The 24,356-nt window shown below is 51.7% G+C and overlaps 2 protein-coding genes and 1 non-coding gene across 9 annotated transcripts in view; 2 read left to right on the forward strand and 1 right to left on the reverse strand.

The window, feature by feature from the left end:
* The window catches only part of ITPKC (inositol-trisphosphate 3-kinase C), a 28,029-nt gene extending 26,729 nt beyond the window's left edge, over window positions 1-1,300 (reverse strand). For both annotated transcript variants that reach the window (XM_033224915.1, XM_033224914.1), the window contains exon 1: window positions 1-1,300. In XM_033224915.1, coding sequence (XP_033080806.1) covers window positions 1-1,155 — 1,155 coding nt within the window. In that variant the 5' untranslated portion in view covers window positions 1,156-1,300.
* COQ8B (coenzyme Q8B) overlaps window positions 1,124-24,356 on the forward strand; it is a 27,653-nt gene continuing 4,420 nt past the window's right edge. Inside the window, exons 1-13 of one of the 6 annotated variants that reach the window (XM_033224916.1) lie at window positions 1,124-1,429; window positions 3,657-3,761; window positions 3,895-4,014; window positions 4,159-4,225; window positions 8,499-8,576; window positions 14,246-14,368; window positions 14,513-14,598; window positions 15,838-15,978; window positions 16,071-16,152; window positions 16,938-17,031; window positions 19,159-19,300; window positions 19,436-19,543; window positions 23,920-23,985. In XM_033224916.1, the coding sequence (XP_033080807.1) occupies window positions 1,154-1,429; window positions 3,657-3,761; window positions 3,895-4,014; window positions 4,159-4,225; window positions 8,499-8,576; window positions 14,246-14,368; window positions 14,513-14,598; window positions 15,838-15,978; window positions 16,071-16,152; window positions 16,938-17,031; window positions 19,159-19,300; window positions 19,436-19,543; window positions 23,920-23,985 (1,488 nt within the window). In that variant the 5' untranslated portion in view covers window positions 1,124-1,153. The other 5 variants (XM_033224922.1, XM_033224917.1, XM_033224920.1 and 2 more) reach the window with 5 other exon arrangements.
* LOC117093995 lies at window positions 11,255-11,363 on the forward strand. The gene has a single exon (XR_004441336.1). It is a non-coding gene; the product is annotated as a U6 spliceosomal RNA (small nuclear RNA).

Here is a 24,356-nt window from a genome sequence, read left to right on the forward strand (position 1 = left end):
CCCAGACCTGTCCTCGGGATCGCTGGCACCTCCGCCCCCGGCCACCACGTCATCCTCAGACTCGTCGAAAGAAGAGGCAGAGGAGAAGCCGCCACTGCCCCCCTCAACCCGGGAGGGGGGTCCCACTGATTGGGCCTCAGGCTCTGGGGTCTCAGGGGTGATGATGAGGCGGGGCACAGGGCACAGAGGGCTACACTTCAGGTGAGAGTACAGGTGAGTCACCAATTCCCCAGGTTCTGGTTCCTCTAATGGGCCATCCTCAGGCTCTCCCAAGAGGCAGTCTGTCCCAGGTGCTGTCTGGGAACCATCAGTGCTAGGTTGTGTCCAGGAGCCATCAGTATCCTGCTGCGTTTGGAAACCACCAGTGCCAGGCTGTTTCCTGGCTGTTTCAGTATCCTGTTTTTTCTGGGAGCCATCAGTGTACGGCTCTGTCCAGGGACCTTCAATATCCTGTTGTGTCCTGGAGCCATCAGTGTACAATTCTTTCCAGGAGCCATCAGCACTAGGCTCTTTTGAGGGACAGCCTCCTTCTGGGTGAGTCTGGAGGTTGGAACTGTTCTGGTGGGTCCAGAGGTTATCAGCCCAGGACTTGACCCTCTCTGGCTGAGTCTGTGACCCATGTGTTTCCAGCTCTGTCCAGGGCCTATCAACCCCTGGCTGTGTCCAGGGGCTGGCCTCCTCGGGCTGAAACTGGAGGTCGGACCTGCGCGGATCAGTCCAAAGGCCATCTGTCCCAGTCTCCGTCCAAGGACAGGTCGTCTCCAGCTCTGACCAGCTCCTTTCTGGATGCGTCCGGAGGCTGGACCTGTCTGGCTCCGTCTTTCGCTTGGGCCTCTCGGTCTCTACTCCAAGGCCAGCTGCCGAGGGCTCAGTCTGTCCGTCTGTCCAGAATTCTGTCTGCGAACTCTCTGTCCCCGGCGCAGGCCCGAGGCCGGCCCTCTCAGGCTCGCTGTGGAGGTTGGACCCCTCTGTCCGGGCCCAGGGCCCGCCCCCCTCCGGCCGCCCCGCCGGGGCCCCTGCGCCGGGCCCAGGTCGCTGCTGTCCCGGCTGCCGCCGCCGTCCTCCTCGCGGCGCCTCTAGTCCCACGCGGGCCGCCACGGGCAGCGCCCCGGCCTCCGCCTCGCTCAGGCTCCCACGGCACGGGCAGCGCCTCATGCCCGCTCCTTCGGTTCGGGCTTCGGCCGAACCGGCCACTCCTATCCCTTTAAATCCCGCGAGGGGTGTGGCTTGGGAGCCCCGACTCTCGGGTTCCGGCCCGCGGAGCTCCAGCCCGCCCCGCTGCGCAAGGGTTAACCGATACTCCCCTTACAGGGGAAAGCCCCGAAGCCCCGCCCCACCGGACGTGGCGCAACGGAACGAGACGGAGCCTCGTCTGACTCCGCCTCCCAAGGGGAGGGGGTTTGCCTCTGAGCGTCCGAAGCGCGACCAGGTATGCATCTAGGGCACTGGGGTCCTGGTGGCGCGCCAGTGGGCTCCTTCCCTCCACCCCTGTGACTAATCCACCCTCCCTACACGGTTGAATGACAAGTTCAACCTTCCCTAAAACCCCCGGTGACGAGGTCAGCCCTGCGCCCATTCTTCACGCAGGGGCGGGACAAACTTTCAAAGACTTGGAGATCCCACGGGTGTGGGTTCGAGACCTTCCTCTGCCAGTTCCCAGCTCCGCTACCCTGAGCAAATGACTTACGCTCCATTTAATTTTCCGTGAGAAATCTCTCTCATGTATAGAGCACTTCTTCTGTATCAGACCCTGACACGATTTCAGGTCATTCTCCAAGACTGAACAATAGGGATGCCACGGCTCCATTTTACACATGAGGACGGAGGCTCAGAGATCCGCCGGCCTCTACCCTTTGTTTGCAGCTACGGGGCTATATGATCTCATATATGTGAAGCATGTGGCCCCAGGCCTGGCACTGTCAGTTGTAGTCCAGTGGGATTATTTATTGTCCTAGGTGATTTTGATATATTTTGCCCCTGAGGCTGAGCTGCCACCCAGCTCCTGAGTCAGCCCTTCACGTCTGAAGGGGGACAGGAGGTGGATTGTCTTGAAATTGAATCAGCTGGGGGAGACACTGGGTACAGGTCCAAGGCTCTAAAATGAGTCACCTCTTCACAGACCAATGAGAAGTCAAAGGCAGGAGCCCACCCAGTACATCATACAGGTTGGGAAGGAGAAGTTCAGAGAGGGATGAGGGCTTTTCTGAGGTTACACAGTACGGGAATAGAGACAAAGAGGCCTGATTCCCGACAAGAGGGGTTGGGACAGCTGGGTTCTGTGGGGGAAGCATCGGCATCCCTACCTCTCCCAGTGGTGGGAAAGATGCCCCAACCAGCTGCTTCTATTCCAGACCGTGAGAAGTGGGTGAGTCAGCCTGTTGTGGGGAGAGCAGGCTTTCCAAGGCGCGCGCGCGCGCACACACACACACACACACACACACACACACAGATAAGGATGGGAGCTGGTTTTCTGGGATGCCAAGGTTCCTGACTCAGCACTGGGAATCTTGGCTGAGTGTGTTCTGGGAAATGTCAGGCCTACAGGAAGCAGAGGGCTCCCAGTCGCACCATCCCGCAGGTGGGCGGGGAGCAGAGAGAGCAGGCTGTGTGAGGGAACAGAGACTCAGTGTGCAAGTGTGTAGGGGGGGGTATGTACACGAAAGAGTTGAAGGCGTGAGCGGGAAACAGTTGGCAAGCAAGGCAAGGGGTTTATATGCGCAAGGAAGGAGGTTGGGTGCCAGAATGTGGGTGTTTGTGCAAAGTGGAGGGGCTCCATGTGCAAGGGAAATGTTTGCTGGGAAGAATGTGTATTCATAGGAGATGTGTTGAGCCTGCCAGGGGTAAAAATAAGAAGGGGGGTTGGCAAGATGTTCGTGCAGAAGAGAGGCGTCAGGTTTGTAAGGGAGACTTTGCAGGAAAGATAGTGTAGGGAACGGAAGGGTCTGTCGCGTACAAGGCACTTTGGAGTGAGTGGAAGGGCAGACAGGGCACTCTTGCGCTCCCGCGATGCCTCAGCAATCCCCAAAGGTGGGCCCCCGGACGCCCACCCTAATTCCCGACTCCAACGCTCGGGCCTCGCTCCTGGCCGGTTCCCCTGCGCACAGATGGGGAAACTCCGTGCCAGTCAGCGAGTTGCTGCCGCGCCGTTGGTTGGCTGGCGGAAGGGGGCGGGCATGCTGAGGCTCCCGGAAGCACAGGAGGCCCCCAGCAAGTTGCGGAATCCGAGGCTGACAGCAGTGGGTGCTTAGCAACGGGGGGAGGTGCCCAGTAACGGGGTGGGGATCGGGCGGGGGGACACCAGAGGAATTGCGGGTGCCTATAGGGCCAACAGAGGGGAAGGCAGTGCATAGCAACGAAGGGGGTGTCAGAGAAGTGGAGAGGTAGCCCCTGAGGAACTGTGGGTGTCTAGAAACGGGGGAGGACCCTAGCAACGGCGAGGGTTGGGAGAGGGGGAAAGTGGGTTTTGGGAGGCGCGCAGGAAGAGCTAAGGGTTCTTAGCAACCAGGGGAGAACCAGGAGAAACTGTGGGAATCTATTAATAGTGGAGGAAGTATTTGGTGGGTGGAAATCAGAGAAGGTGGACACAGAGGAACATGGGGGCCTGGCCAAGAAGCCAGGCAACTCCCACCTGAATAATCCCTCCTCTTCTCCTCCAGGCAATGTGGCTGAAGGTGGGGGGCCTACTTCGGGGGACCGGTGGACAGCTGGGCCAGACTGTTGGTCGGCCTTGTGGGGCCCTGGGGCCTGGGCCCCACCACTGGGTAAGAGGCTGGGGAGCAGGTCCTCAAGGGGAAGAGGCTGAGGGAGACTTCGTAGAGTAAAAGGACAGCAGGGGCCCAGAAGGGCCAGGTGATCCCATGTCCTCCCCTCCTAATCAAAGTATGTCTCTTGCAGGGGCCATGTGGAGGTTCTTGGGCCCAAAAGTTTTACCAGGGTGGGCCTGGGAGAGGCCTGGGTGAGGAGGACATTCGCAGGGCACGGGAGGCCCGTCCCAGGAAGACACCCCGGCTCCAGGTATCATTACCCCCACCCACCCAGCAACACCCCACGAAAACTGCTGGCCCCGTGAGCTTGGGGAAGGGTGTGGTGGGAGGGTGGCTGCACTCTCTGGGGAGGATGTCCACTTTCCCACACTCAGACCTTGTCCCCATTTCCCAGCTGAGTGACCGCTCTCGAGAACGCAAGGTGCCTGCCTCCCGCATCAGCCGCTTGGCCAACTTTGGGGGTAGGTGTGACTTTGGGGGATCTTTGTGTGACCTCAATTAGAAGAGGCAACATTTACAGATTGAAGCAAGGGAGAGGATGAATCAGAGACAGGAAAGAGAGAGAGAAAGAGAAAGAGAGACAAAGGCAGGGGCCTGCAAAGCCAAGAGAAATTGAGAGGAACGTAAATGATGATTTCCTTTTTTTTCTGAGACAGAGTCTCATTTTGTCACCCAAGCTGGAGTGCAGTGGCGCAATCACTGCAGCCTCAAACTCCTGGGTTCAAGCAATTATCTCGCCTCAGCCTCCTGAGTAGCTGGGACCACACTTGTGCACCATCATGCCCGGGGACTTTTTTTTTTTCCTGAGACAATCTCGCTCTGTTGCCCAGGCTGGAGTGCAGTGGTGCCATCTTGGCTCACTGCAACCTCTGCCTCCCACATTCAAGCAATTCTCCTGCCACAGCCTCCTGAGTAGCTGGAATTACAGGTGCCCGCCACCATGCCTGGTTATTTGTTTTTTATTTTTTGTTCTTTTTTTGAGACGAAGTCTCCCTCTGTCACCCAGGCTGGAGTACAGTGGCACCATCTCAGCTCACTGCAACCTCCACCTCCCAGGTTCAAGCCGATTCTCTTGCCTCAGCCTCCTGAATAGCTGGGATTACAGGCACACGTCCACCACGCCCCGCTAATTTTTGTATTTTTAGTAGAGACGGGGTTTCACCATGTTCGTCAGGCAGTGGTAGAGCTTTGGCACCAGGCTGCCCAGGGATCAAGGGATGACTCTGCTAGGTCCTCACTTTGTGATCTGCCTGCCTCGGCCTCCCCAGGTGCTGGGATTACAGGCGTGAGCCACCACGCCCGGCCGCCTGACTAATTTTTGTACTTTTAGTAGAGATGGGATTTCACCGTGTTGGCCAGGCTGGTCTCGAACTCCTGACCTCAAGTGATCCACCCACCTCAGCCTTCCAAAGTGTTGGGATTACAAGCATGAGCCACCCTGCCCGGTAAGCCACTGTGCCTGGCCCGGGTAATTTAAAAAAAAATTTTTTTTTGTAGAGATTGGGTCTCCCGATGTTGCCCAAGTTGGTCTTAAACTCCTGGTCTCAAGCGATCCTCCTGCCTCGGCCTCCCCAAGTGCTGGGGTTCTATGCATGAACTGCTCCCGGCCATAATAACATTTACTGAGAACCTGTAAGGTGCAGTGCCCCATATACACACATGCTGCACTGAATCAATGAGTGTTTATTTATATTCTGTACATGAGGACATTGAGGCTAACAGAGGGGAGGTAACTTGACTTTGGGTTACAGAGCCGGATGTCATGCAGGTCACATGAAATAATTTAGTGGGTTGCAACCAGCATTTAAAAAGAAGAATAGGACAGAAAATATGTGTGCACCTGTAGAGCAGGGGAAAGGCTTGTTTCATGAAACATATACCTTGGTCTGCACTGGTTATAATGTAAATGTCTTCTTTACTGCTGATCATGGTTCAAGTTTTTGTTTTTTGAGACAGAGTCTTGCTCTGTCACCCAGGCTGGAGTGCAGTGGTGTGATCTCAGCTCACTGCAACCTCCACCTCCTGGGTTCAAGCAATTCTCCTGGCTCAGCCTCCCAAGTAGTGGGGGTTACAGGTGCATGCCACCACTCCCAACTTGTTTGTTTTTTTTTTTGTATTTTTTTTTTGTATTTAGTAGAGATGGGGTTTCACCATATTGGCCAGGATGTTCTCGATCTCCTGACCTCGTGATCTGCCCGCCTTGGCCTCCCAAAGTGCCAGGATTACAGACATGAGCCACTGCACCTGGCTGCTAATTTTTTTTTTTTTTTGAGACGGAGTCTTGCTCTGTCGCCCGGGCTGGAGTGCAGTGGCCAGATCTCAGCTCACTGCAAGCTCCACCTCCTGGGTTCCCGCCATTCTCCTGCCTCAGCCTCCCAAGTAGCTGGGACTGCAGGCGCCCGCCACCTCGCCCAGCTAGTTTTTTTTTTGTATTTTTAGTAGAGACGGGGTTTCACCGTGTTAGCCAGGATGGTCTTGATCTCCTGACCTCGTGATCCGCCCGTCTCGGCCTCCCAAAGTGCTGGGATTACAGGCTTGAGCCACCGCGCCCAGCCTAATTTTTGTGTTTTTAGTAGAGACGGGGTTTCACCATGTTGGTCAGGCTGGTCTCAAACTCATGATCTCATGATCCACCTGCCTAAGCCTCCCAAAGTGCTGGGAGTATAGGTGTGAGCTACCGCGGCCGGCCTGGTTCAGGTTTTAAAAATATAGATTCACTCACTTGAACCCAGGAGGTAGACATTGCGGTGAATTGAGATCGTGCCATTGCACTCCAGCCTGGGCAACAAGAGTGAAACTCCATCTCAAAAAAAAAAAAAAAAAAAAAAAAAAATATATATATATATATATATATATATACATAGATAGATAGATAGATTGATTGATTGATTCACAGTCTGCAGAGGTAGTGGAAGGCACTGGTTAGAGCTTTGGCACCAGGCTGCCCAGGGATCAAGGGATGACTCTGCTATGTCCTCGCTTTGTGACGTGACTGTCGGCAAATTACTTCACTTATCTGAACCTCAATTTCCTTTTCTGTAAAATGAAAGTTTTTCTGTAAAATATATTTTATGAAGGTGGAGACCTCATGTAAGGACAAAAATTAGTAAGTGCACAGAAGGCACTGGGAACAGCCTCTGACATGTAGAAAGGACACAGGAATTGCCAGGTATGGTAATTGACAGAGATGGTGACAACAAAAGGAGAGAGACCTGAGATGTCTTTAGGGGCAAGAGGAGAGGTAGCAGAGGAAATCAGAGATGGACAGATAACATTGAAGGGAGGAAAAGAGAAAAAGAGACCTAGATAGGACAAATGGGGAGAAGGGAAGAGATGCAGAAATAACTGGCTTAGAAAAGGAGAGGCTAAGCCTGGCAGCCCACACCTGTAATCGCAGCACTTTGGGAGGCCAAGGCAGGAGGATCACGTGAGTTCAGGAGTTCCAGACCAGCCTGGGCAACATAGTGAGGCTGTGTCTCAATATAAAATTGGGTGAGCGTGGTGGTATGCACACGGGGTCACAGCTACTCGGGAGGCTGAGGCAAGAGGATCACTTGAGCCCAGGAATTTGAGGCTGCATTGAGCTGTGATGGTGCCCCTGCATTCCAGCCTGGGTGACAGAGTGAGACCCTGTCTTTAAAAAGAAAAAGAAGAGGAGGTGTGGACAGAGAAAGAAGAGTCACCAGAAGACAAAGGGACCTGGGACAGTTGTTTTGGGGCCTTCTTTTTTTTGAGACCGAGTTTCGCTCTTGTTGCCCAGGTTGGAGTGCAAAGGTGTGATCTCGGCTCACTGCAACCTCCACCTCCCAGGTTCAAGTGATTCTCCTGCCTCAGCCTCCTGAGTAGCTGGAATTATGGGCATGCGCCACCGTGCCCGGCTGATTTTGTATATTTAGTAGAGACAGGGGTTCTCCATGTTGGCCAGGCTGGTCTCGAACTCACGACCTCAGGTAACCTGTCCGCCTTGGCCTCCCAAAGTTCTGGGATTACAGGCATGAGCCACTGTGCCTGGCCGAGGGGCCTTCTTAACCTTGGCTGCACGTTAGAATTATCTGAGGTGCTTTTTAACAAAGCACAAATTCCCATGTCTCAGGCCAATTTAATCAGAATTTCGGGAGCGGAGTCTGGGCATTATATTTACTGGAGCTCCTCTGGTAACTGGAATGTGCAGCCAGGCCTGAGAACTGCTGGGAGGGAGACAGAGACGTGGAGAAAGGGTTAAAGAAAGAGGAAGCTGCACCTTAAAGGGAGCCCTGTGCAGGAAGAAGAGTCAGAGACTGATTTGGAGACAGAGATACAAAAAATTGGGAGACAAGACCGGGTGAGGTGGCTCACGCCTGTAATCCCAGCACTTTGGGAGGCCGAGGCGGCAGGATCACCTGAGGTCAGGAGTTCGAGACCAGCCTGGCCAACATGGTGAAACCCCGTCTCTACTAAAAATACAAAAAAAATTTAGCCAGGTGTGGTGGTGCATGCCTGTAATCCCAGCTAGTAGGGAGGCTGAGGCAGGAGAATCGCTTAAACCTGGGAGGTGGAGGTTGCAGTGAGCCAAGATTGTGCCACTGCACTCCAGCCTGGGAGACAGAGCAAGACTCCATCTCAAATAAAAGAAAAAAAAAAAAAAAAAAGAGTTGAGAGACAAGCATTCTTGGAGAAAAACTGGGAAAGGAGAGTGGGTTAGGCTGGGGGACAGCCCAGGCAAACGGTCTCTCATGTTTTTCTCTTTCCCTCCAGGACTGGCTGTGGGCTTGGGGCTGGGAGCGCTGGCCGAGATGGCTAAGAAGTCCCTGCCAGGAGGTCGTCTGCAATCAGGTGAGTGAGCCACACTGCCTGGGTTCAGATCCTGGCTTTGCTGTGTGACCTGGGGCAAGTGACTTCACCCCTCTGAGCTCCAGTTTCCTCATCTGGAAGATGGAAGTGATGATAATTTACCCACCTCTTAGAGTCATTGTGAAGTGCTTTGAACAACCCTAAACCACTATCAGGGTCATGAATAAGAGAAGCATATTAGATTTCTTTTTTTTTTTTTTTTTGAGACGGAGTCTCGCTCTGTCACTCAGGCTGGAGTGTGATGGCACAGTCTCAGTTCACTGCTACCTCCACCTCCTGGGTTCAAGCGATTCTCCTGCCTCAGCCTCCTGAGTAGCTGGGATTATAGGCCCATGCCACCACGCCTGGTTAATTTTTTGTATTTTTAGTAGAGACGGTTTCGACATGTTGGCCAGGCTGGTCTCAAACTCCCGACCTCGTGATCCACCCACCTCAGCCTCCCAAAGTGCTGGGATTATTGCATGAGCCACTGTGCCTGGCCATATATTAGATTATCTGAGAAAAAATTTAAGCCATTGGGAGTTCCTAACTCAGAGCAGGAGCGGAAAGCTGAAAATAGAAGTGTCAGCAAGGGTCTGTGTACTTCAGAGATGGAATTAGATGTGTAGCATTTGCGGTTATAAAAAATAAAATAAAAAGCTGAGGGTAGGTGGAGGATCCCTCAACAAGTCAATGTCTTGAAATAAGTGGGGGTGGATATTCTAGATTAAAAAGAGACGAAGGAGACATTATTTGACAAATGGAGCGTCTGAACCATGATTGGATATCATTTTGGAAAATACAGCCATGAAAGACTTTTTGGGGACAAATGGAAAATCTGAATATGGACTGGATGGCAAATTTTAGGGAATTGGTGTTAATTTTCTTACATGTGATTATGGTACTGTGATTGTGTAGGGGAGTATCCTTATTCTTAGCAAAGCTTAAGTGCAACTACATGTAAGTGGGTCAGCAAAAAATAATAATAGTAAGTGTGTGGGTACACGCACAGATAAAGCAGACGAAGCAGAATGGTACCATGTTGAATCGAGGTGGAGGGTGTGCGGGTGTGCAGGTGTTCATGATATCATACATGTGACTTTTCTGTTTGGATTTTTTTCTTTCTTTCTTTCTTTTTTTTTTTGAGGCAGGGTCTTGCTGTGTCACCCAGGCTGGAATTCAGTGGTACGATCACGGCTCACTGCAGCCTTGACTTCCCCGGGCTCAGGTGATCCTCCCACCTCAGCCTCCTGAGTAGCTGGGATTATAGACACGTGTCACCACGCCTGGCTAATTTTTTGTATTTTTTGTAGAGAGAGGGTTTTGCTGTGTTGCCCAGGCCGGTCTGGAACTCCTAGCCTCAAGTGATCCTACCTGCTCGGCCTCCCAAAGTGCTGGGATTACAGGCATGAGCCACCACACCCAGCTTGGATATTTTTTTCAAAATAAAAAGTTGAGGGTAGGTGGAGGATTAGGGTTTGGGTAGGACCAGCCTGAGTCTACACCCAACTCTGCCACTTCCATGCTGTGTGACCCAGGGCTAGGTGCTGCACCTCTTTGAGTCTCTTGCTTTCTCACCTTGAAAATTAAAGGATTGATAGTTCTTACTTCCTGGTGTGATTGTGGGCATTCAGCCAGAGAATCCACAAAGACACTTAGGATTTTGCCTGGAGCAGGGCTAGATGCTGCACCTCTCTGAGTCTCTTGCTTTCTCACCTTGAAAATTAAAGGATTGGGCCGGGTGCGGTGGCTCAAGCCTGTAATCCCAGCACTTTGGGAGGCCGAGACGGGCGGATCACGAGGTCAGGAGATCGAGACCATCCTGGCTAACACGGTGAAACCCCGTCTCTACTAAAAAAATACAAAAAACTAGCCGGGCGAGGTGGCAGGCGCTTGTAGTCCCAGCCACTCGGGAGGCTGAGGCAGGGGAATGGCGTAAACCCGGGAGGCGGAGCTTGCAGTGAGCTGAGGTCCAGCCACTGCACTCCAGCCTGGGCGACAGAGCGAGACTCCGTCTCCAAAAAAAAAATAAAAGAAAGAAAATTAAAGGATTGGGCCGGGTGCGGTGGCTCAAGCCTGTAATCCCAGCACTTTGGGAGGCCGAGACGGGCGGATCACGAGGTCAGGAGATCGAGACCATCCTGGCTAACACGGTGAAACCCCGTCTCTACTAAAAAATACAAAAAACTAGCCGGGCGAGGTGGCAGGCGCTTGTAGTCCCAGCCACTCGGGAGGCTGAGGCAGGGGAATGGCGTAAACCCGGGAGGCGGAGCTTGCAGTGAGCTGAGGTCCAGCCACTGCACTCCAGCCTGGGCGACAGAGCGAGACTCCGTCTCCAAAAAAAAAATAAAAGAAAGAAAATTAAAGGATTGATAATTCTTACTTTCTGGTGGGATTGTGGGCATTCAGACAGAGAATCCACAAAGATACTTAGGATTCTGCCTGGAACAGCTCAATAATGACCTCGATAAAATGTTGTTTTATTTCAAATTTTAAGAGATAGAGTCTTGCTGTCACCCAGGCTGGAGTGCAGTGGTGCAATCATGGCTCACTGAAGCTTTGAACTTCTGGGCTCAAGAGATCCTCTTACCTTGGCCTCCTAAAGTGCTGGGATTACAGCTGTGAGCCACCACAACTGGCCTTCAAAATTAATAAAAGCCTAAGAATTGCTTTGTGGTGCTGTGCTTGCTTCAGCATCACATATAAATAAAAATTGAAATGAGACAGAGAAGATTAGCATGGCCTCTGTGCAAAGATGACACACAAATTCATAAAGTGTTCATATTAAAAAAAAGAAAAACTGGGCCGGGCGCGGTGGCTCAAGCCTGTAATCCCAGCACTTTGGGAGGCCGAGACGGGCGGATCACGAGGTCAGGAGATCAAGACCATCCTGGCTAACACGGTGAAACCCCGTCTCTACTAAAAAATACAAAAAACTAGCCGGGCGAGGTGGCGGACGCCTGTAGTCCCAGCTACTCCGGAGGCTGAGGCAGGAGAATGGCAGGAACCCGGGAGGCGGAGCTTGCAGTGAGCTGAGATCCGGCCACTGCACTCCAGCCTGGGCGACAGAGCGAGACTCCGCCTCCAAAAAAAAAAAAGAAAGAAAAACTGCTCTGCCAAAGCTGAAATGTAATTTGCATATAAACCCAGGTACACATACCTGGTAAGTGTATGGCTTGGTGCATTTTCACCAAGTAGATGTGTCCGTACCCACAGCAAGAAACCCTAGAACAGCAGCTCGCAAACTGCTTGGACTCAGGATCCCTGCATACCCTTAAAACTGATGAATGGATGAATAAAATGTGATATGCATACGATGGAATATTATCCAGCCATAAAAAGGAATGAAGGGCTGACACATGCTCCAGTATAGATGAATCTTGAAAACACTAAGTGAGGCCAGGCGCAGTGGCTCACGCCTGTAATCCCAGCACTTTGGAAGGCCGAGGCGGGTGGATCACCTAAGGTCAGTAGTTCAAGACCAGCCTGGCCAATATGGCGAAATCCTGACTCTACTAAAAATACAAAAACTTAGCTGGGTGTGGTGGTGGGCGCCTGTAACCCCAGCTACTTGGGGGACTGACGCTGGGAGGTGGAGGTCGTAGTGAACCGAGATCGTGCCATTGTACTCCAGCCTTGGAGACAGAGCGAGACACTGTTTCAAAAAAGAAAAAAAAGCACTAAGTGAAAGCAGCCACACACAGAAAAACCATATATTGAATGATTCCATTAATATGAAATGTACAAAATAGGAAAATCTGTAGGGACATAAAGTAGATTAGTGGTTGTCAAGGCCTGGGGAGATTGGGGAAAATGAGGCGTGACTGCTAATGGGTATAGGGTTTCCTTTTTTTTTTTCTTTTTTTCTTTTTTTGAGACAAGGTCTCACTCTATCACCCAGGCTGGAGTGCAGTGGCAGGATCACAGCTCACTATAACCTCTACCTCCTGGGTCCAAGTGATCCTCCTGCCTCAGCCTCCTGAGTAGCTGGGACTATAGGCGTGCACCACCATGTCTGGCTAATTTTTGTATTTTTTATAGAGACAGAGTTTTACCACTTTGCCCAGGCTGGTCTCAAACTCATGAGCTCAAGTGATCTTCCCGCTTCGACATCCCAAAGTGCTGGGATTACAGGCATGAGCCACCACTCCCAGCCAGGTTTCTTTTTTGGGTGGTATAACTGTCCTAAAATTGATTCTGGTGATGCTTGCACAACTCTGTGAATATACTACTGATCATTGAATTATATAATTTAAATGACAAATTATACAGTATGTGAATTATTTCTCAATAAAACTGTTAGAATGAGCCCCCAAAGAGCTTGTTTATGTGGGTTATAGTTATTGATGTTTACCATATTAGAGATTAAAACTGAGAAATTTTTAGGTCAAGTGCGGTGGCTTACACCTGTAATCCCAACACTTTGGGAAGCTGGGGCAGCAGGATCTCTTGAGGTCAGGAATTTGAGACCAATCTGAGTGACATAGCGAGGCCCCATTTTTACAGAAAGTAAAAATATTAGCCAGGCATGGTGGTGCACACCTATAGCCAGCTACTCAAGAGGTTGAGGCAGGAGGATCACTTGGGCCCAGGAGGTTGCAATAAGCCATGATTGCACCGCTGCACTCCAGCCTGGGTGATAGCATGAGACACTGTCTCAAAAACACAAAAAAATACAGAGATATTTTTAAAATACAAGAGTACACACGTACACATTCCATCAGCTGTCAGCCTGATGATGTCCTCACATGTCCTGGAGCCTCTGGAGAACTCCAGTGAATGTTCTTAGAGACATGAGAGCAGAAAAGAGAAAATAACATCTTAATGTTATGATGAAAATAGTTTGATCTCTCAGACCCCTCTGAACGGTCTCAGGGACCCTCAGAGGCCCCCGGCCCACATTTTGAGAATCGTTGCCCTTCTCACGTCCCTACCTGGTCACTCCCCTCACCAAGGGGGACCTCTGTCTTGGCTCCTGGACCCTGGATATGTTTGGCCTTGTTTTGCTCTTTATATCAGCCTAACTGGGTGATGATTTCACGCACCCGGCTGCTTTCACTCAGCATTACATTTTTGAGACCCGCCTGGGCTGTTGCATGTAGTGGTAGCTCACCGATTCAATACTGTAGTAGTTACTCTTTGACTCTCCTGCAATTTGTTTTAATTTATGTTTATTTCTCTTTCTTTTATTTTTTCAAGACAGGGTCTTGCTTGGTTGCTCAGGCTGAAGTGCAGTGGTGGGATCACAGCTCACTGCAGCCTCAACCTCCTGGGCTCAAGCAATCCTCCTGCCTCAGCCTCCTGAGTAGGTGGGACTACAGGCACATGCCACCATACACCCAGAGACAGGGTCTTGCTTTATTGTCCAGGCTGGTCTGGAACTCCTGGACTCAAGCTATCCTCCTGCGTTGGCCTTCCAAAGTGTTGGGATTACAGGCGTGAGCCAACGAGCCTGGCCTCTATTTCATTTTAGCCATTCCTGTTGGTGTGCAGAAGATATATATTTTTTTATATATATATTTTTTTAATAGAAAAAGGATGTCATTATTGCCCAGGCTGGTGTCAAACTCCTGCATTCATCCTGCCTTGGTCTCCCAATGTGCTGGGACTACAGGCGTGGGCCGCAGTGATGATATTTGTGGTTGTAATTCTAATGGTTGTTCTCTCCCCAGAGGGTGGTTCTGGACTGGACTCCAGCCCCTTCCTGTCGGAGGCCAATGCCGAGCGGATTGTGCAGACCTTATGTACAGTTCGAGGGGCTGCCCTCAAGGTTGGCCAGATGCTCAGCATCCAGGGTACAGCATGATCCTCGACCCCTGACCCCTGACCTCACTTCCACCCCAGCCCTACCCACCGACAGGCCCCAACTTCAGATACTCACATGGGGGTCCCTCCTCACCTCTTCACTTACCGCCCCCCTTGTTCCACTGTCTCCCAAGACAACAGCTTCATCAGCCCTCAGCTGCAGCGCATCTTCGAGCGGGTCCGCCAGAGCGCCGACTTCATGCCCCGCTGGCAGATGCTGGTGAGTGCCTGGTGGGGGAGGGCGGTGAGGGAGGCAGGCTCCATCTCCTCCAACCTGCCTGACCCTCCTGGCTTCACTGCCTCACTCCCCTCCTCTGAGCCTCACTTTCTCCAACTGTAAAATGGGGATAACCAAAGTACACACCTCCTAGCATTGCTGTGGTGATTAAAGGAGAGAACAGCAGCCTGACCTCTCGGCATCAGTTCCCTTCCCTGGGAAATGGTGATAGTGACAACCACACCCACATCATAGGGTCACATAAATCAGTTTACATAGAGCGCTGAGAACGGCCCAATTCACCATGACTGACATGCAGGTGTTAGCTGTGATTATTACTGTTTTTTTAATTAAAGGAGATTGTGTCTGTAAATAGGTTGGCACGGTGCCTGGCACCAAGTAAGTGCCCAGGACATGAGCTGTTCTAATAACTGGGTAAGGCATGGAATCCAGGATTCTGCCACCCACCTGCCCTCTCATCCCTGTTCTGCTTACTCACCATGTGGCCTCAGGCAGGTACTGACTCTCTCTGGGCCACTTTGAATAGGATCTGGCCCACAGGAAGCCCACTGTGAATTTTAGCTCTTCTTGATCACATTAACTGTGAGTTAATAATACCACATAAGAGCATAATAAAGGATGGTTGACCACGTGTGATGGCTCATGCCTGTAATCCCAGCACTTTGGGAGGCTGAGGTTGGAGGATCGCTTGAGCTCAGGACTTCCAGACCACCCTGTGCAACACAGTGAGACCTTGTCTCTACTAAATATAATAACAGTAATAATTAACTGGGCACAGTGGCACGTATCTGTAGTCCCAGCTACTCAGGAGGCAGGAAGATGACTTGAGCTGGGGAGGTTGATGCTGCAGTGAGCCGTGAGCGTGCCACTGCACTCCAGCCTGGGCTACAGAGCGAGACCCTGTCTCAAAAAAAAAAAAAGGGAAAAAGGATTGTTACGAGTCTTAACTATAAATAATAGCAATCCCCACAACAGCCCAGGGAGTCCAGGTTCAGGGGACACAGGCTGGGCTGAGCCTCACAGTCTGCCAGTGCGGGCCTAGTCACTTGCACAAGGGAATTCTCTCTGAGCCTCAGTTTCCTCATCTGTAAAGGGGGTGGCAGCTAAGAGCTTAGCCCAGGGCCCTGCATGTGGTGAGTGCTGGGGTTATCAACATGTAAAGCACTCAGCCTGGGGAATGAACTCTGCCGCGATGATGACGGCTGTGACCACTCCCCGCAGAGAGTTCTTGAAGAGGAGCTTGGCAGGGACTGGCAGGCCAAGGTGGCCTTCTTGGAGGAGGTGCCCTTTGCTGCTGCCTCAATTGGGCAGGTGCACCAGGGCCTGCTGAAGGACGGGACGGAGGTGGCCGTGAAGATCCAGGTGAGAGGGGAGGCCGGGCAGGGTCGAGGCAGGCACCCTGCTAGCCCAGAGGAGTGACTTCCACCTTCCTTCCCTCCCCTCTCCCTTTACAGTACCCCGGCGTAGCCCAGAGCATTCACAGTGATGTCCAGAACCTTCTGGCGGTACTCAAGATGAGCACAGCCCTGCCCGCGGGTGAGGCGCCCACCCACTCCTCTGCTGACCTCCCAAAGGGGCTATGCCCACAGAGAGCAAGCAGGAGAGGGAGCCCAGAGGAGAGCATGGGCAGGGTGTGCTGGCGTCGTGAGCGGGGGTGTGAGAGACAGAAAGGACACCAAGGCAGGGAGAGCCCAGGGAACATAAGCAGGTGTGAGAAAAGCCTCACGGATTTTAACAGAGCCTCAGAGAGACGGGAGCCCAGGGCCAAGATCCAGCAGCAGACTCGCAGAGGGTGTGCATGCAGCGAGCGGGATTGTAGGTGCGGCAGAGCAGAAAAGGACAGTCCTGGGGATGGCACGTGAGGAGGTGCCTGAAGAAAGGAGGGCGGGTTGTGTTTGTGTAAGAGACGGAGAGGGACAGGGAAAGCCAGGCCCAGAAGTGAGATTCAAAGGCAGTGAGCAACGTGAGGGTGAGTATGAAAAGGAGACAGAATGGGGCGAGCATGACTCTGAAAGAGCTGCCAGGGACTGGGGTGCAGGCACACGCAAGAGACAGAGCCCAGGAAAGGCTTCAGAAGACCCCGGGAACCCCGCGGTGCTGTGAAGGACGAGGGAAATGTGTAGACAGATGATACGATGCAGGTCAGAGGCCTGGAGCAGGAGCTGTGCAGGAGACAGGAGAGGGACAGATGTGGGTTACAGGTCTGGAGCAGGAGCTGCGAGGGACGGTGCGGGAGGCAGGAGAGGGAGGGTTGGCAGGAGAAGGCATCCACCACTGGGTGCACCCCGGGCCCTTCCCTGGCTGACACGCCTCCCCCGCAGGCCTATTTGCCGAGCAGAGCCTGCAGGCCTTGCAGCAGGAGCTGGCTTGGGAGTGTGACTACCGTCGTGAGGCAGCTTGTGCCCAGAATTTCAGGTGAGCTGAGTCCCCTGGGCTTCCCTCCTTCCTTCCCTCCCAGGCTGGTTGGGAAGTAGCTGCCCCCTCAGCTTCTGGCAGCTGGAGCTGTGGGGTGGGGCAGACTCTCTCTTTCAATCATTGTTCATCCATCCGTCCACTCATCCATCACTTCGCTTACTCCCTTTGTCCTCTGTGAGCTTGGGCAGGTCACTTCCCAAGCGGCAGTCTTCTTCTCTGTGAGATGGACCACATATATCCCCTGTGGTCCGACACAGGCACTTAATTACGCAATGACACACTCTTACCTCCACTGGACTGACGGAGACCAAGGAGCCCATAGCACTGGGAGGTGGAGAGAGTGGGCTCCACAGCATCCCTTCTGCACCGCAGGTTGGGGGAGAAGGTGGTAGAAGCATTTTGAGAATAGGTTGGCATCATCACATAAGCCCTTATATTCACGAACTCTGCAAGCCAACGATTGCCCTCCCTGCTGAACACTCCAGGGACCCTTATGCCAGTATACACCATCAGACTATTCTAGAATGCTCACAGCAGCTCTGTCTGCAACAGCCCCAAACTGGAAACAATCCATATCCATCAAGTTTATCCAGCAGGGTGGACAAAGAAGCAATGCTATATTCATCTGTGGAATATTTCATAGCAGTGAAAATGCATGAACCGTGGCTATGTGGAATAATGTGGTTATATCTGGGCGACATCCTGATGTGTAGCAATTAATGGCACCTCAGTGGGATCCTCCACAGTGTGGCTCACACATTTATTGACAGCCTAAAACATGCCAAGCTCCGTAGACAGAGAGTGAAAGATCAGTAGAAGGCAGTGGTTAGAAGCACATACTCTAGACTCAGATGTGGAATGAAATCCTGGGTCAGCTCTTACTGGGTTGCATGGCCTGCATCCATACAATCTGTACAGTAGTCTCCAGAGAGCATCCACTCACTGTGGAGTGAGGATGAAAGGGGAGTGTGCCGATTAAATGCACAGCACGTGTCTGGTTCATGAGGAGCAGTTCAGAGATTTTCATCAACAAGGACAAAAATACAAACCCCAAAGGAGGGGAGCTTGAGGAAAAGACTGTGAAGTGGGGTGATGGGCCAGAGACCCCCTGTCCCCACAGGATTCCCCGGTGCCCTTAGGGTAAAACCCCACACCATCCTCCTGTTCCCCCTCACTTTCCTCCAGCCATCCCATGGGTCGTCAACCAGAGGCCTCTCTCATATTCTCTGCCTCCCAAATCTTACATGGACATACTTCTTTTATTTCTTTTGAGACAGAGTCTCGCTCTGTTTTCCAGTGAGATCACAGCTCACTCCAGCCTCGACCTTCCAGGCTCAAGTGATTCTCCTGCCTCAGTCTCCTGAGTAGCTGGGACCACAAGTGCAAGCCACCGTGCCCAGCTGATTTTTGTAGTTTTTCGTAAAGACGTGGTTTCACCATGTTGCCCAGGCTGATCTTGAATCCTGGGCTCAAGCGATTTTCCCACCTAGGTGTCTGAAACTGCTGGGATTACAGGTGTAAGCCACCGCACCCGGCTAACACACTTACCTCAATCTATAATCCGTCTGTTTGTGAGAGTCTCGGGGTTGGGGGCCAGGTCCAGGGACTGGTTCATTCACTGCTCTGTCCCCAGCATCATTTAGCACAGGGACGGACACAGAGGATGCTTTCCTGTTATTTACCTGTGTTCAGAGTAGTGATTGCAAGGAGTGACCCATGGGTATCACTATAGACTTCACAGATTTTGATACCAGTGGCTATTTTGGGATGAATGAATTAATAAATTAATGAAAAAAAGTAATGCAAAGGCTGAAATACACCTGAACTCATCCTTCTGGGGCAATCAGAAGTCATAGAAGGGTTTCGGGCAGGGAAGTGGTAACTGAGTTTCCAACAGCACCCAGTTTAGGGACAGGTGCAGACTAGGCACCTTGGAGATACTTGTTAAATCTCAGTCCAGCCAGGTGTTGGTCATCACCCAGGGCAGACAGCAGCAAGAGATGGGCAGGAGGGAGGGCATGGCACCTACAGTTCATGGAGGACTTCTGAGAGCACAAGAAGGAGGCCTCGAGCTGGGTCACAAGCCTGAAGCACGAAGTTCCCTTCCTCCCTTCCCTCCTGCCCCAGGCAGCTGCTGGCAAATGACCCCTTCTTCCGGGTGCCAGCTGTGGTTAAGGAGCTGTGCACGACACGGGTGCTGGGCATGGAGCTGGCCGGAGGAGTCCCCCTGGACCAGTGCCAGGGCCTGAGCCAGGACCTGCGGAACCAGGTATGCCATCTGCTAGCACAGTGGGAAGGGCATGGCCCCACGGCGGGTGGGCCAGGCTCATGGTCCCTCTCCAGGCCAGCGAGGGTGCCACAGGGGAGATCACATTAAGATGCCTGCTACTCCTCCCCACCCCAGATTTGCTTCCAGCTCCTGACGCTGTGTCTGCGGGAGCTGTTTGAGTTCCGATTCATGCAGACAGACCCCAACTGGGCCAACTTCCTGTATGACGCCTCCAGCCACCAGGTTGGTTCCTAGTGATGTGTGTCAGGGTACATTTGCTGTTGTAACGAATATTCCTTGATATTTCGGTAGCTCAACATGATAGCAGTTGATTACCCCCACAAGAGGCAGGGGTGGCCCTTTTCCAAGTGGCGATTCAGGGACCTGGCTCCTTCCCTTTTGTGGTTTTGCCATCCCTGGAGCCTGGCAATGCTCTGCTTCCCAAGGAAAGGGTAAGAGATTCAGAGGGTAGCCCCCTGCCTTACTGCTTTGGCCAGAAGTGGAAAAAGTAATGCCCAGGCTGAATACACTAAGCTCATCCTAGGGCAATGGACATACCACTTCCGTTGCCATTCCATCAGTGAGAGCTAGTCACATGGCCTGCCTAGGTGCACGGCATGCTAGAAAATGGAGTCCCTGGCTACGCAGTGGTTCCCGGTGGCAATGTGACAGCACAGAGGGGAAGTACAGCTTTTGGAAGGCAGTCAGCCATCACTACCACACTCATCATCCATACAGAACACACCATCACCTGCCCCTGCCTCTTGATAGCAATAAAAAGACATCCCTGACCCTTGCCTTCTCAGAATGCCCAGTCCAGTGCGGGGTGGGGGGGGGCCTGGCACCACACAGTGATGAGCTAGAGTGGTTCGTACAAACCACAATGAGGAGCACAGGCCAGATGGGTCAGGACCTGGATGGGGGAGGCACAGGCAGAGGGGTGGGGGCTGGAGTTGGGGGAGGCACAGCAAGGTATAGGATCCCAGGGAACGTGCCTGACTCACTGTGGGGTGAGCAGGGATTAAGGGAGGCTTCTTAAAGCAAGTGCCATGAAAGCTGGGACCACTGGGAGGCTGAGGTGGGAGGAATGCTTGCGCCCAGGAGGCCGAGGCTGCAGTGAGCCAAGATCGTGCCACTGCACTCCAACCTGGGTGACAGAGCGAGACTGTCTCACAAAAAAAAAAAAAAAATGCTGAGACCAGAGCTGAGCATGGTGGCTCATGCCTGTAATTCCAGCACTTTGGGAGGCTGAGGCAGGAGGATCCCTTGAGGCCAGGAATTTAAAACCAGCCTGGGCAACAAAGGGAGACCCCCAACTCTATTTAAAAAAAAAAAAAAAGTTGAGACGAGACAGGGGAAAAGGAGACAACCATCCAGAGAGCAGACTGTTCCCAGCAGAGGGCAGGGGGCATACAAAGACCTGGAGGGAAGGTTTGGACCTACAGGCTTGAGTGTTGGTGGATACATCATTACCTTTATCAAGGGTTGCCAACTGGTTTTCGAAAGTGGTCTATCCCCATTTTGTCCCCAGAGGGGTGTTTCTAAAGCACAAATCTGGTCAAGATATCCCTCCCACAGCTTCACAGCCCCCTCAGAATCAAGTCTGAACGCTTTGCCGAGCATCTTGTGGCTCCACTGAGTCTCCAGCCCCAGGCCTTTGCCCCTTCTTTCTCCACAATGTGCATACACCGTGTCCCCTCCTAGGCTCATACCCCAGAGATATGTTTACCCAACTCCAAGTGATAGGAGTCCTGACATCAATTTATTGGTTTTCAACAGCACTTTTTTTTTTTTTTTTTTTTTTTGAGACAGAGTTTTGCTCTTGTTGCCCATGCTGGAGTGCAATGGCGCGATCTCAGCTCACTGCAACCTCCACCTCCCAGGTTCAAGCGATTCTCCCACCTCAGCCTCCCAAGTAGCTGGGATTACAGGTGCCTGCCACCACGCCTAGCTAATTTTTTGTATTTCTAGTAGAGATGAGGTTTCACCATCTTGGCCATGCTAGTCTTGAACTCCTGACCTCATGATCCACCAGCACTTTTTTTTTTAATGAAATAGATGATGTCAGTATGTCACAGATGGGAGGGATCCATATTATTTTGGGACACTTTTTTTTTTGAGACAGAGTCTCGCTCTTGTCACCTAGGCTGGAGTGCAATGGTGTGATCTCGGCTCACTGCAACCTCCACGTCCCAGGTTCAAGCAATTCTCCTGCCTCAGCCTCCCAAGTAGCTAGGATGACAGGCACGTGTCTCCACACCTGGCTAATTTTTGTATTTTTAGTAGAGACGGGGTTTCACCATGTTGGCGAGACTGGTCTCGAACTCCTGACCTCAGGTGATCCGCCTGCCTCGGACTCCCAAAGTGCTGGGATTACAGGCATGAACCACTGTGCCCGGACTTGGGACACTTTTTGACATTTATTTGTGCATCTGCATGAACGCCCAGTAGAAACTATATACACACACACACACATATATATGCACACATATACTCATATATATATATTTTTTTATTTATTTATTTATTTATTTTGAGATAGAGTTTTGCTCCTGTTGCCAATGGAGCCTGGAATGCAATGGCACAATCTCAACTCACTGCAACCTCCACCTCCCAGGTTCAAGCGATTCTCCCACCTCAGCCTCCCAACTAGCTAGGACTGCAGGTGTGCACCACCACACCCGCTAATTTTGTATTTTTAGTAGAGGTGGGGTTTCACCATGTTGGCCAGGGTGATCTTGAACTCCTGACCTCAGGTGATCCGCCCCCCTTGGCCTCCCAAAGTGCTGGGATTACAGGTGTGAGCCAACGCGCCCAGTCACCAGTAGAAACAATTTCTTACTGTGGGTTGTGGTTAGTTGTTTAAACTACTGCCCTAGAAACATTCTTTCATGTGTTCATTGAGCACAAAAATTAGAAACAGACCAGGTGAGATGACTCACTAATGTAATCTCTGCACTTTGGGAGGCTGAGGTGGGAGGATCACTGGAGCCCAGTAGTTCGAGACCAGTCTGGGCAACATAGTGAAACCCTATCTCTACAAAAAATTTTGCAAACCGGCCGGGCGCAGTGGCTCAAGCCTGTAATCCCAGCACTTTGGGAGGCCGAGACGGGCGGATCACGAGGTCAGGAGATCGAGACCATCCTGGCTAACATGGTGAAACCCCGTCTCTACTAAAAATACAAAAAAAAAAACTAGCCGGGCGAGGTGGCGGCACCTGTAGTCCCAGCTACTCGGGAGGCTGAGGCAGGAGAATGGCGTGAACCCAGGAGGCGGAGCTTGCAGTGAGCTGAGATCCGGCCACTGCACTCCAGCCTGGGTGACAGAGCAAGACTCCGTCTCAAAAAAAAAAATTTTGCAAACTTAGCCAGGCGTTGTGGGGTGCACCTGCAGTCCCAGCTACCCAGGAGGCTGAGGCGGGAGGATCACTTGAGCGTGAGAGTTTGAGGCTGTAGTGAGCCATGGTTGTGCCACTGCATTCCAGCCTGGGCAACAGATCAACACCATGTCTCAAAAAAAAAAAAAAAAAAAAAAAAAAATCAGAAACAGAGTGTATAACTAATAAACATATTAAAAAGAAGGAAAAAATTCAGAAACAGCCACAGTATTCCTCAGCCAGATAAATGTACTGTGATAGATTAACACAACGAAGTCCTTACAGCAATGTGAAATGAGTGACTGAGCTGGAGTGACACATGGCAACAAGGATAAATCGCAAAACCATGCTGGGCAAAAAGCACAAGTTGCAGGAGAACAATAGTAAATACCACTTTGGTGAAGTTTGAAAATATGCACACCATTACTGTAGATTGTTCACGGCTGTACACATACATAGAAAATACAGAAATGCATAAATGAGAATTTCAGGAAATAATAATGATTGCAGGAAAGTGGTGACCCTGGGGACCTGGGGGAGGTGTGATCAGGGCAGGTGTGATCAGGGCAGGATACACAGGAGGCTCCATGTGGATGGGGAGTTTGTTTTTTTTTTTTTGAGACGGGGTCTCACTCTGTCACCCAGGCTGGAATGCAGTGGTGCAATCTGGGCTCACCGCTACCTCCACCTCCCAGGTTCAAGTGATTCTCCTGCCGCAGCCTCTCGAGTAGCTGGGATTACAGGCACGCACCACCACACCCGGCTAATTTTTATATTTTTAATAGAGACAGGGTTTCACCATGTTAGCCAGGCTGGTCTTGAACTTCCTGACTTCATAATCCACCCACCTCGGCCTCCCAAAGTGCTGGGATTACAGGCGTGAGCCACCGCGCCCGGACGGATGGGGAGTATTTTATATTTTAGGCTAGGTGCTGGGTGGTGGGATTTGTGGGTATTCATTTTACTTTTCTGTATATTTTATTATGCTCTCGATTTTTTTTCTGGGTCTAAAATTTGTTATTGCATAAACAATTAGAACTAAAAAAATAAAAGCCTTCAGCTACCTTCTAGGGGTGGGTTGGAAATGTGGAGATGAGGCCAGGAGCCCAGTCAGGCAGCCAGGCAGGGGCTCTGGCAGGAGCAGGCAGGGTCATGGGGAGGAAGACAGATCCTGGCTGCCCCAATAGACAGTGGGGGTGTGACTGGGATCCCAGCATTCCTTTCACCATTCCTTGCTTCCAGGTGACCCTGCTGGACTTTGGTGCAAGCCGGGAGTTTGGGACAGAGTTCACAGACCATTACATCGAGGTGAGTCTCCCCCAGACCCCAGAGCCTCTGAAAGGCTGAGGCTCAGGCCATATACTGAGGCAGAGGAGTAAAAAGGAGAAATGCAGTTTCTGGAATTAAGAAATAATAAATAATAGTAATACTCGTAGCAACTAGCACACACCAAGCACTTAATATGTCAGGCTCCATCTTTAGTGCTTACGTAACCAATTTAAACCACACAGCAACACAATGCGGTAAGGACCATTTTTAGGCCCATTTTACAGATGAAGTAACTGGGTCCTAGAGAGGTTAAGTCACCTGCCCAAGATCACAGCAGACTTGGGATTCAAACTCAGGTAGTCCAGGTCCAGAGTCCAAGCTTCCAACCACTGCCCAGCTCCCTCTTAAGA

This window comes from Trachypithecus francoisi, unplaced genomic scaffold, assembly GCF_009764315.1.
Source record: "Trachypithecus francoisi isolate TF-2019V2 unplaced genomic scaffold, Tfra_2.0 Lachesis_group12, whole genome shotgun sequence".
Classification (NCBI taxonomy): domain Eukaryota; kingdom Metazoa; phylum Chordata; class Mammalia; order Primates; family Cercopithecidae; genus Trachypithecus; species Trachypithecus francoisi.